The sequence below is a fragment of the Xylaria bambusicola genome, assembly GCF_022495145.1.
Source record: "Xylaria bambusicola strain CBS 139988 unplaced genomic scaffold F5B22scaffold_52, whole genome shotgun sequence".
Lineage (NCBI taxonomy): Eukaryota > Fungi > Ascomycota > Sordariomycetes > Xylariales > Xylariaceae > Xylaria > Xylaria bambusicola.
The window spans coordinates 82,831-95,254 of record NW_025953605.1 but is presented as its reverse complement, the minus strand read 5'-3'; the positions used below and the strand labels follow the sequence as shown (position 1 = coordinate 95,254).

General features: G+C 49.6%; 4 protein-coding genes across 4 annotated transcripts; 3 read left to right on the top strand and 1 right to left on the bottom strand.

Moving 5' to 3' along the window:
- Positions 1-3,020: 3,020 nt before the first annotated feature.
- F5B22DRAFT_432230 (uncharacterized protein) lies at positions 3,021-6,132 on the top strand. The gene is made up of 5 exons (XM_047971765.1): positions 3,021-3,243; positions 3,313-3,439; positions 3,518-4,743; positions 4,832-5,230; positions 5,301-6,132. The coding sequence occupies exons 1-5, from the start codon at positions 3,198-3,200 to the stop codon at positions 6,062-6,064; spliced, it is 2,562 nt and encodes an 853-aa protein (XP_047827068.1). The 5' UTR covers positions 3,021-3,197; the 3' UTR covers positions 6,065-6,132.
- Positions 6,133-7,463: 1,331 nt separating this feature from the next.
- F5B22DRAFT_650310 (ml domain-containing protein) lies at positions 7,464-8,328 on the top strand (the record flags this gene model as incomplete). Its single annotated transcript, XM_047979297.1, has 3 exons — positions 7,464-7,675; positions 7,872-8,088; positions 8,200-8,328. 3 exons carry the CDS (start codon positions 7,464-7,466, stop codon positions 8,326-8,328), a joined length of 558 nt encoding a protein of 185 aa, XP_047827067.1.
- Positions 8,329-8,775: 447 nt separating this feature from the next.
- F5B22DRAFT_432131 (ATPase, V1 complex, subunit F) lies at positions 8,776-10,143 on the bottom strand. The gene is made up of 5 exons (XM_047971763.1): positions 10,100-10,143; positions 9,774-10,036; positions 9,641-9,676; positions 9,298-9,435; positions 8,776-9,202 (listed from the first exon to the last, which is right to left on the bottom strand). The coding sequence occupies exons 2-5, from the start codon at positions 9,831-9,833 to the stop codon at positions 9,062-9,064; spliced, it is 375 nt and encodes a 124-aa protein (XP_047827066.1). The 5' UTR covers positions 9,834-10,036; positions 10,100-10,143; the 3' UTR covers positions 8,776-9,061.
- Positions 10,100-12,286, top strand: F5B22DRAFT_432204 (uncharacterized protein). Its single transcript, XM_047971764.1, has 2 exons — positions 10,100-10,639; positions 10,734-12,286. The coding sequence occupies exons 1-2, from the start codon at positions 10,391-10,393 to the stop codon at positions 11,895-11,897; spliced, it is 1,413 nt and encodes a 470-aa protein (XP_047827065.1). The 5' UTR covers positions 10,100-10,390; the 3' UTR covers positions 11,898-12,286.
- Positions 12,287-12,424: the final 138 nt, after the last annotated feature.

Genomic DNA, 12,424 nt, shown 5'->3' with positions numbered 1-12,424 from the left:
AAGGGTACTTGGCAGAATAAGAGCGAGGAAGACACGGCTCAACAACGGTGAAGAGAGGATCCAATGATTCATTGTTGGCGGCCATCAAAGCGAAATAAGAGAGACTGGATTCTTCCGGAAGGGGAACGTTGAGAGAGCTCTGAGACATTTCTGTGCCGGGTCTTCATGGACAAAGACGTTCCCGTCTTGATGACCTCTATTGTTGACGAACCCTGCAGATTCCCGTGAGCATTTCTGCGAGATGATGCAAGACATGGTTGACAACAAAACTCCTGCTTGCAACTGAGAACTTCGCATTCTATCATCTAGCTGATATCTCGCCGAAGCGCGATGGACAATAGCCGGATTACAATGTAGGACGGGCCATCTCCAATGCTGAAGGGGGATGCTGGGAATGGGGAGTTACTACCCTCCGCATCCGGCTACTTCTTGCGTCTTTTGTACAATGCAATGCGAACGGATGAGTGTGGTTTGATTTCACTTGCTTGAAAGCTGTTCTAGGATTGGGTCAATTTCAATTTGTGTTCCTGTGCCCTCACGACTCGCAAAGCTACCTAAGTAGGTGTGTAGGTATTTATTTACATATGTATTGGCTACCTGGGTAGGTAGGTACGGAGTAGATTGGGTGCGACTGCCCCTAGGCTTGTGATGATAACACTGATAACGATGCTGATACCGATACTGATACGGATACTAGAAGCTTCTTAAGTGAGTAAATGCTGTCTCTGTTCAATGTCTATGGTGTTGGGATTCAAATAGGCTCATCTGTCTGTTTCACCCATGACGACAAAAGACACGATGATGGTGTTGTGGACAATGGTTCGTGGGAATGTACCTAGTGACGGCGTCACCGCTCGCCCAGTTTAGTTGATCATGCCACTTTCGGCCAGAACAACATTAGGCGTAGCGATCAGCTAGCCACGATCGACAATCATTGGATGTGTGACCTAGAATGGGCTGTATGTTACCTCCTCTCAAGACTGGAGCACCCTATTAAATGGAAGATAGAGAGCGCTGTATAGTAGTAGTGTACTACCGGTAAGCGTCTGATGCTTGTTCCCGATCGCCGTCCATTTTGGTAGGCCGTGACAGCTCGTGGTACGGCGGTAGTTCCGATGTCAAGTTCATTAAGGTGAAACCGCCACAGCAGTTTGTCGTCGGCTTATCTGAGTCCTAGGTATCATATCGCTACCCAAAGCCCTGTGTACATTTACCCTTCTAGATTCCCCGATTGCTTACCTTTTAGTTTGACTCTCCTTTGCCTATACCGCTAGTGAAGATTTCGCAGAATACCTACCTAAGGTAATAATCTAGTGCCGAGCAAGATGAGCATGTACCACAACACTCTCGGTCTAGGTAATGTAACTATGCGGGCGCCCAAGCGACAAAAACCGTTGCGAAAAGATAGGACGACAGAGAGAAAAGAAACCAAGGTTAGAAACAAGCCAACCTATTGACATGCTAGGAAGCAAATAGTGCTAGCACAACTGCTACCCTCATCTGCCCAATGACGATATTACACTGACACTGAGTCCATCCATCAACCGGTAGCACCTAGCGCATACATTACAGCTTCCGGCGGTCTAGACTTTATTTCGGCGCCGGCCCTCGATGGCATGGGTTACCTGGCCAAGATGAGAGGGAGCCAAATGCTAATTCCACCGACTACGTCCTGCGTAATAACGGGAGGCCCATTCTGCCCACGAAAAAGGCGACGAAAAGAGGGGGATGGACGTGTACCGGGATTCTGACTTGGAGAATACCCTGATCTACCACCTGTTCCTGCTTGCTGTTGTAGATCAATTGATAGATATAGCAGTGTACAGGGAAGTGAACACGAACTGCGCTGTGATACCCCGGCTCTTAATGAGAGACATGATATAGGGACGTGTCTGGGACGTGATATGGGACCTGTCTATCATTCTGCTATCATTCTGCTATAATTCTGCTATAATTAACGTACGTGTATAATGCTTTTACTACCTGCCTGTACTCCGCAACGCAAGTAGGGGATGCACGATCGAATTCCACCATCGAGGAGCCGGTGCAATACATCATGAATTACCTATATACCTACCTAGGCAGCGTAATGAGGCGCTAGATTACCGCATGGCGCTATACGTAGCCGTGATTGCTCAGTACCTAGGATAAGACGGTCAATGATCAGTGGTTAGGTGAGTACGTAGATGTATGTAAGTAGATAGATGTAAGGGAGGGATGGATGGTGATTGTCCAAAACCTGATGCTACGTAATGGAGGCAGAATGAGGGGACCTAAAGCTGATCAGCTCGACTAGGGGATGAGCGCGATTCCGTCATAGGCCGCAGCTTGAGCAGAGCTTGGGTCTTGGCTTCCACCACAAGCCCAGCTAATCCCAGCAGATCCCCAGCGGATCCCAGCTCCAAGATCGCGGCTACTGAAAAAAATCTGGGATTTATCGTGACAACGTGGGTCGAGGGGGCTTGACCAGTTACCACGATCTCTCCCTCTCATTTAGAGCCTGTGTTGACCACATAAACAACCTGTCTGTCTCTCTCTCTTCTTTTCTGTCTGATCTATTCTTTCCCCTCACCCGACGAGAAAGGTATAGAGGGGACTGTTTCGTTGTGTGATATACCGTCTGCAATACAGCTACAGCTACACCAAATCCCGACGACCACCTTTCTCGCTTGTTGACGGTTGCTGCGCCGCCAAGGTGACATACCGACAGAACCACGGCAAATTAGGCATTGCGTGTGAAGGAAGAGTTCACCAGACCTCGACCAATACGACCGACGACGAGGGCAAATCCAGCACTGACACCATCTGAAACACAACAACACACAAACAAAGTACATGCATACCTGAGTGTCACCACGGGCTGTACGAAGTAAGGTGGTAGGTGAGTAATGGCACTTCATTTCGTCATGTTGTTATTATTTCATCATTTCATCGTGCATTCTCAATTAATTCCCACTCTACCTTGTCATGTCACATAAAAGCAACTGGACCTTTTGCTTTCCCCACCTACACCCACATTACCTATGCGATGCCATGAATACCTGATCCGCTGCGTGCGCATGGGATTACCTGTCGGGGTCCTCGATGAAATTTATATAGGTGCTCATTCGCATCCAGATTTGCTAGGCATTCGGACCTCCTGTTTCAACTACAATTGATTGTCGTCGAGGCCAACGACCAAGGCCCTACTCGCCAACATGAGTGACCCGGGGTCGGCGCGTACCGAAGACGCATCCGCCGCCGGTAAGTTGCTGTGCCCTCTGATGACATATGTGCCGCGCCGTCGATGCTGATTGCTTCTCTATCCATCAGGTCTATATCTCACCTTAGGCCCCGTAGCACTCACAGCCGCCGCGTACATAGCCATTTTCTTGGTTCTGCGCAAGAGCCAAAGACGCTTCTATGCTCCTAGAACCTACTTGGGAAGTTTGCGAGAGAGGTAAGCTTGATTCTCCCCAATGTTCATCCTTCCAATATATGTATAATATAGCCTTACTAATCTCATTGCGTGATGTAGTGAGAGATCACCCTCACTTCCAAATGGCTTATTCAATTGGATAGCTCCGTTCTGGAAGATATCAGATTACCATCCTCTCCAACACCAGTCTCTCGATGCCTACCTATTTCTCCGCTTCATGAAGATCCTCATCGTCATTTGCTTTGTAGGATGTTGCATCACGTGGCCTGTACTCTTCCCCGTCAATATCACCGGCGGAGGAGGCCAGGTCCAGCTTAACCTTCTGTCCTACTCCAACGTCAACAAGGATACGCAGTACAACCGCTACTATGCTCACACATTCATAGCCTGGATCTTCTACGGTTTCGTCATGTACATGATTGTGCGCGAGTCCATCCTCTACGTCAATCTACGCCAGGCGTTCCTTTTATCCCCCGTCTACAGCAACCGAATTTCCTCGCGCACAGTCCTCTTCGTTTCTGTGCCGGATCCCTATTTGGACGAGGCTAGACTACGCAAGGTATTTGGAGAGTCCGTCAAGAATATCTGGATCGCCGGAGACACGAAGGAACTTGAGAAATTAGTGAAGGAGCGTGACAAGGTTGCTATGAAACTTGAAAAGGCCGAGGTCAAGCTGCTCAAGTTGGCTAATAAGGCGCGTATCACGGCAGTGAAGAAGGGCGCTGTCGACGAGAGAGCCGGTGCACAAGCCGATGCCGAGTCAGGAAACCTGGCTGCCCGATGGGTACCCCCTAAGAAACGGCCATCTCATCGGCTTGGGTTCCTGGGACTAGTCGGCAAGAAGGTGGACACCATCACGTGGTGCCGCACTGAACTCGAACGTCTCATTCCCGACGTAGAGAAACGCCAGCACGAATATCGTGATGGGAAATACAAGCAAATCAACAGCGTGTTCGTCGAATTCACTAACCAAGCTGATGCGGAATCGGCGTACCAAGTGTTGGCGCATCACCAGGCTTTGCAGATGACCCCCAAGTACATCGGCATCACTCCAGGCGAGGTGGTTTGGAGCGCGCTGAGGGTGTCGTGGTGGCAGAGGGTGGTCCGCCGATTCGCTGTTGTCGGCTTTATCAGCGCCCTCATCATCTTCTGGGCCATTCCCGTCGCGGTCGTTGGTATTATTTCCAACATTAAGCATCTGGAGTCGATTTTCTTCCTCCAATGGATCTCATTGATTCCTCAGGTGGTCTTGGGTTTTGTGCAGGGTCTTTTGCCCTCCGTCCTTTTGTCGGTCCTCATGTCCCTTGTCCCTATCATCATGAGAAGTAAGTAACATCAGATCATCACGGCCTCACTCTCCTTTCCTCCTTCTTTCCTTCGACTTCGAATATTCACGGGCTAATGCGAGAATAGTCTGCGCGAAACTCTCCGGAGAGCCAAGTCTTTCCCGAGTCGAGCTCTTTACCCAGAACGCCTACTTTGCTTTCCAAGTCATCCAAGTATTCTTGATTTCCACCATCACTTCTGCTGCGTCAACCGTTGGATATCAAATTTTCCAGGATCCTGGGATGGTCACTAGCCTTCTCGCAGAAAACATCCCCAAAGCCTCCAACTTTTACATCTCTTACTTCATCGTCCAGGGTCTGGGCATTGCCTCCAGTGTGCTCTCACAGGCTGTTGGTTTTGTCATCTTCACCTTGATTTACAAGTTCCTGTCTGGGACGCCTCGTGCGCTCTACACCAAATGGGCGAATTTGAGCGCTATTTCTTGGGGTAGCGTCTTACCCGTGTACACCAACATCGCAGTCATTAGTAAGTTTCCGATTACTTGCCTCACCCCTCTCCGTTCTTTATACGTGACGTGGTATTAATCGGTTTTTAGGCATCACATATGCAACCATCGCGCCATTGATGTTGGGGTTCGCTACTATCGGTATCTCAATCTTCTATTTCGCATGGCGATACAACATTTTCTTTGTCACGGATACTCAGATCGACACCCGTGGTCTCATCTACCCACGGGCTCTGAAACAACTCTTCGTGGGCGTGTATATCGCCGAGCTCAGCATGGTAGGTATCTTCGGCGCATCTGCGGCCATTGGCCCAGCTATCTTGATGGTCATCTTCCTCATCTTCACCGCGCTGTTGCACATCACCATCAACAACGCTATCGACCCGCTTCTGTACAACCTGCCCCGGACTCTTGCCGAAGAGCAGGCTGCCCGGGATACGATGGTCGCTGCTGAGAACGGTGAGAAGGATGGCTCCTTGGACGGTGTCAATGGATCATCGTCATCATCACCCAGCCAGAAGAAACCGAACTTATTCACGAAGTTTCTGAAACCCTGGCAGTACGCCGACTACGAAGCGATGCGCAAGCTCGTCCCCACCGGCGATGTCACTGTCTACAGGGAATACGCCGACGAAGTCGAGCGCGATGCGTACTGTCCGCCTGCGGTGACTAGTGGGGCCCCATTGCTGTGGATCCCGGAAGATCCCATGGGTATCTCGAAGCAGGAGGTTCGCGACACCGGACGGGTCATCCCCATCACTGACGAGGGGTGCACGCTCACGGATAAGAATAAGCTCGAGTGGGATACGGAGACGGTCCGCCCGCCGGTGTGGGAGGAGAAGATTTATTACTAAGGATACCCTGGGCTAAAATGAATGCTCACTAACTACAACACGATCGATCGTCGAATGCAGCTGCAATGCATGAGATGAGGGCCTGAGCGCGCGTATGACATCAGTCTTGCGCTCTTGTTCTTCTTGGCATACTTTCCTAATGCTTAGGTTTGGAAAAATCGTTGTTTGTTGGACTTGCGATTTGTTCGGGAGGCCTCACTTCAGCATTTATCTTTATCTTGTCTACTGTGTTCCATTCTATCAGGAAGTGGAACTGGAATTGGAACTGGAAGTGTTTTGTTTGATACCCATGTTCTCCTCTATGACGAAACGCTGGTTTTACATAATTATCTTTCTTCTTTCTTCGAGTCATTTACTAGGTTTATTATATCTTTTTTGATTGATAGTATGGGGGATGATGGGGTTAATGATGAGGTAATTAATGCTTGAGTTTCTGACTGTGTGTTGTCTTGTGATGTGATGAACTCGTACCTACATACCTACATACATACATACATGCATGCATACATGTAATGTCTCGTGTCATGAATGTAGGTACTGGGTACGGTAGGGAGATATTGAGTGAGACATGTTCATGCAAGGTATTGACTTGGCTGGACTACTATTGCCTCATGTTCCATGGCTATGGAGATAGTGAAAAGAATTCGTGAAACATGTATTCTGTTGAAAGTATTGGAATAAGATCACATCAACTCGGATGGTGGTATTCGGTTGCACGATCTGTCATATCTGTAATTGAAGTCTGAATCACTGTGTCAGATACTACCTACGAAAAGAAGGTATTTATCTATCTGTATTTGCGATGATCTGATCTGGTCAGCTTCCTGCGGCTGGCTGGCTCTACCTAGATTGTCCTAGCACATATTGCCACTACAGTTAGGTACTTCCCTAGGTAAATAGGTACTGTGGACTGGAGCTACCTAGGTACCTAGGTCAGCAGGCTAGGTGTACGATAGCGGTCTGATAGCGGTCTGATAGCGGTCTGATAGCGGTCTGATAGCGGCTTGTTGGGGAAGAGTTGGGGGAGTCGTACAGGGGTTACAGCCAATTAGACATCCCCTCCACCAGTCTCATGACGCAGCATCGCCAAGCAACACGCCTCTCTCAACTGTCCCAACCTAAGTAGGCAAATCCCGACTCAGATCGCTGCAACAACCGCCAGCCAGCCAGCCTAGAGGTACGCCACCTCCGCCTCCTCATTACCTAGGTATCATACCTACCTTCATTTGACCAACCTTCTTATTCTACAGTCGATAAATAGTTCTGGTACATTCATTCCATCGTATCATCACCGTCGATAGAATTCGTCTTCGTCGGAATCACCCAATATCACCCGACCGTCATCACCGATAATACAGTCACAGTCATCAATACCTACTTACTAAGTAGACAATTCATCATGAGACTCTTCTCCGCTGCTGCTTGCGTCGCTGCGCTGTCTGCCGGCAGCCTCGTCTCCGCCGGATCTTGGTTCGGCGGCGCCGACGACATCGTCGTGAACGAGGCCAACAAGGTCCCTGGCGATTCACCCCTCGAGTTCTGCAATGCCGAGCGCGCCCAGGATACCGTGTCTATCGAGAAGGTCGACCTCTTGCCGAACCCACCCGAGGCGTACGTTGCTGTTCCGTCCCCATCCAGCCTTCTTTTCATCTTATCAGTTCTGTTCTGTTTCCGCCGATCGATGGAACTTGACATTGAACATGCGCTTGTTTGTAATGACGGTGGGGACAGTAGCGGAGCTGTGGAGATGTGGATGTGAAAGTGCATGGTAAACGGGCGTTTGGCTAATAGATATTGTGCGGTACAGAGGTTCCGCCCTCGTCATCCGTGCCGCGGGCACCGTCTTCGAACCCATCCGAAAGGGCGCCTACGTCAAACTGGTCGTCAAGTACGGTCTGATCCGCCTCATCAGCACCACGGCCGACCTGTGCGAGCAGGTCGAGAATGTAGACCTCAAGTGCCCCATTGAGAAGGGCGTGCTCCAGATCACTAAGTCTGTTGATCTGCCTAAGGAGATCCCGCCCGTACGTTCTTCTCCGTTTCTGTGTATTCGATTTTTGTTACAGCGCAGCTTGTCTGAGCTGCTGCTACCTGGTTTGTCGCTATGATGGTATAAACTAACTGAGCATGGTCAGGGAACTTACAACGTCTTTGCCGACGTCTACAACGACGATGACACTCATGTTACCTGCCTTCAGGCCACCGTGACCTTTGGCATGGGCAAGCCGAAGTCCGGGGCCGTCGACTCTGGTAATGAGTTATAAGTTGTTTGTTTGGTATCCTTTGCAAGGGACAGTGAGCAATAGTGAGAAGTAGCCTGGCAATCGTTCTTAATGTGATGAGACTTGATGTACGTATCTATCCAAGGGTGGCCGGTGACGTGTCAAGTCATAGCCATATAGATACGTAAACATACCTGTTTATCGCTTCGTCATTCACTTTGAGGAGGTTGCGAGATCTACGGTAGTCTGCACGGGTTTCCCTTCCCCTTTCCTCCCACAGCATCAAACTGCGGCATCGTTGAGCGTTATCGTTTTCTTGATTCGGCGTTTTTAAGGGATCGGTTGTTATGAAGGAAGAAAGGCCTTTTTTGATATTATGGCCCGAGTTCTTTTTAAGATAATAGCTACAAGCAATGCGAGCTGGTCCATGCGCTTTATTGGACATTATTATTGTGGCGTGACCCGGGTGTTATCGTAGTCTTTTGCAGCACTTGCGTAACTGAGTAATCTACTATATATTTGAATTCACTAGATGGAGGAGTGTCATAGTTCTATGGAATTCAATGAATCGTGTACATCACCTGATCCGTTCCGGACCAAGGGTGGATGATTATGGACTACACCTGAGGTCATCTATCAACAATGCAACAACGTCGAACACAGACAATTTTGTTCTCCCGACGATTATGAAGCCGCACATCCCTTTAGTAACTTGGCAATACAAGTTCTTCGATAATAATTTCTATTCCCCCATCCACACTGTCCATTCTATCCTCTATTCTCCGAACAGACGCCGCACTCTCCTCAGCACGCTGTCCTTTTCCGGGTCATACGGGTGCTCTTTGCTGGGGATCTCGAGGATCGTGGGGAAAGCGGCCGTGTAGGTGTCGATGCGGTATCTGATTTTATCGGCGACCTGAAATGGAGGGAATATTGGTGCTGTTAATATTGGGGGTTTGATATAGATTGTGATTAAGGAAATAGACGAAGAGGGGAAACGGGGGCACTGACGTGTTGGTTGATCAGCACGATGCCTATGTCCTTGCGCTGCGTCGTGAAGCTGTCGAAGGCGGCTTCGATTGCGGACGTCTCTGTCTTGTTGTCGACTACGAGGAAGTTCTTCTGCGAATCGGGCGGGTTTGTGACGTGCTGTATGCATGGGTATGCAGGTGTTAGTCAAACGTTCGTTTATCTATTCATTCATTCATTCATTCATTCATTCATTCATTCGTTCGTTCGTTCCGGCGAAGGAGGTAGCTCTATCCTATTCCATTCTGCGCCGTTCTGCTCTGTTCTCTTCTCTACTATGGTCCTGCCTGAGAGGGACAACTAGACATGGCGTGGTGAGACTTACGCCTATGCCGGCCAACAGCAGGCCCGTTACTGAATCCTGGATCACAATGTCTGTTAGCTATCTAGCTTGACTAGGTAGGTATATAGGTGAGTGGGCTGTATAGATTGCGCTGAGAGCTCCGCACGTAACATACCTCGTCCCCAATGACGGCCAGGAATTGTCGGTCCTTGTAATCTGCTTGGGACGCCGCCATGGTGGGTGAATGATGTGTGCTTTGCTTGCGGTGTGGTGGGAATGTGTCGTCTGGCCGGATGCGGCGTGGAAGGTCACGATGCTCAGACCAGCTCCTCTGCAGCTTTGTACAATCCGGTACGTAACATGAATGGGAGATGTTATAGGCCTTTGAGGTGAATACTTAGGCAGGTCTTACCGCCCCGCGACCAACCTAATAGCTACCTAGGTAGGTACCCAATTAGCTGCCCCGTGCACTGTATGCGGCCAGTGGCCACCTAAACCTACCTAAGTGCTAGACGCAGCACTAAAGACGCCAGCAATGACATTTGGAGCCTTTTCATCCATAGCAACCACAACCCCTGCAATATTTTCTTTACTCTACCTGATACGACGTCTTCGATTTATTTCGACTGAGGGCATATCGGGGCTCTTTGTCCACGGCTCGACCATCTCCTATAGGGCCCATATTCGACTGTGCTTTAGGCTTGACGAACTATCCGCCAAGCGAGCCATCCATCGTCAACATTCACATGCCAGCTATCGTAACCAAATAATAACAAAGGCAGCTCCGACAAGATGCCGCGGCTCGTACGGAAGAGACCGTTCATGGAACGCGTCAAGATCATGCTGAATCCTATGGATTTCCTGCTGTGGCTCTCCGAAGAGATCGAAACCTATGACTGGAGCTCCAAGACGGTCGGTACACAGCTCGGCCTGGTCATGAACTTCGTTTTCCTCATCGCCCGCGCCAATAGTGGCGGTGCACGCGCAGCAGATCCCGTATTCGAGGATGGTTCGAGCACTTCAGGGTGGATAGCTTATCTAGTAAGTAGAGAGAAGAGAAATGGGGAGGTCGAACAAGAGAGACGCGGTATCAGTGGACTCTACAAGCGACAAGTGACTAACCATTCACGTACAGCTTGGGGTAATTGTCTGGTTTCTGATCGGCTTCTCTGCCGTCAACGCCTACTATACCATGTACCGGTCGCGCAAATACCGACTCTTCGAAGCTGATGTCGAGAAGAAGCTGGAAACACATTCTGCCCGTCGCGTTCGCGTACAATCGTCACCTGTTTCGTCATCCCCGCTCCGCTTACTGGCAGATGTTATTAGTCCCGAAAGTGCAGAGTCGAGAGCGCATCCGGATAGCACGCGGGATGTATGGGAGATATCGATGTGGGATCCCCTTCCCATATGCCTGCGCATATTCTGCCTATTTGGCCCCGGGCATATTCTCGTCTACATGATGTTCCTCCCTTTGGCGCCACTTGACGCAAGGCCAAGCGTCACCGTCTTCAACTGTCTTGTGCTTCAAGTCATCCTATCCATTCAGCTTATGCTATTCCAGTCCCGGTTCTCGCAGCAAAATAAGGATTCATCGGTGATACAGAAAGAAGTCATGCATGAATATGACACCAAGTTTGTTCACCCTCTCATGTACCCTACTGTCAGAGACGCAGGCACCCAGTTCGCCAGAGACGATTTCGGTAACGACACGGATTTTGTTGAGGTTGGGACACCTACAGTACAGCTTCGCAGAGGTTTTAAGACTCGTCCCAATCCGAACTATACGAAACACATCGACCCAGATCATTCAACAAGCTCAAAATACACGAGCAGCTCGGCAAGCCCAGCATTATTTACCCCAACTGCCGCCCCAAGACATACCGGTCAGTTTGGCGGTGAAGTCCGGAATCGGATGCTTTCAGCTCAACCGGCACGACGAAGTACGCCTGGACCTACGCCATTGAGGGAAGGCACGAATCAGCCAGTGGCCTATACATCTACTGGGACTGGTGGTGGTGGAGGAGGTTATATGGGGGTGATGAATCATCCGAACTCCCCCCTGAAGAAGGCCCCAAGCCTTGGTGAGCTCCAATTCAGGTCTCCACGCACCAATGGAGAGATGGCTCAGCTAGAACAATATCAGTCGCTTCAAAGAGACCGAAGCTCCACTCCAATGAAGAGCGCGAGGAAAAGTGCTGGTGCCGCCACCACATCTCTAAACCCTTCTACATCTAATAGCTGGGGTCGACGGAACGCTTCCTCTTCCTACGAGAGATACCCTTCCATGTTTCAGTAGGCAAGTTGGTATATGGGGATGTCGTGGGATTGTACATATGGACTAGAGGCTGTAGGATGTCTGCTGACTGTATGTTATTGCTCGGCCAGCTACACACGTGTAGTTATTACACAGGAGCATATGCATTTATGGCGCTGGGGTGATTCATGGGCCGGCGTTTGCTGTACTTAACTGATACTTCCATTTGTTGCGTGGGTGGAGATGGCATCTATTTGCCATGAATATCGAACATACCTTGAGTGCTTGTTCAGCACTTTGACCCGACCTCTCTGTCTACCACCGAGCAAGATAGGATAGGGGAATAGCTACGTGGGCTATGAGGATTGCCAAACTTTAATACCTTTTGCCTTTTGCCTTGCTTCGATATACCTTGTCTTGCATACTTTGTGCTTGGGGATGGAAAGTCAAGTCTTGTTTCAAACTGTAAATGACTGCCGCCCGTTGCTCCTGTCCGACTGCGTTACGTGACTCTTAGTCTTAGTCCATCCGTGGTACACACTTGGAGATGTTGTTTTGACCTCATGTTC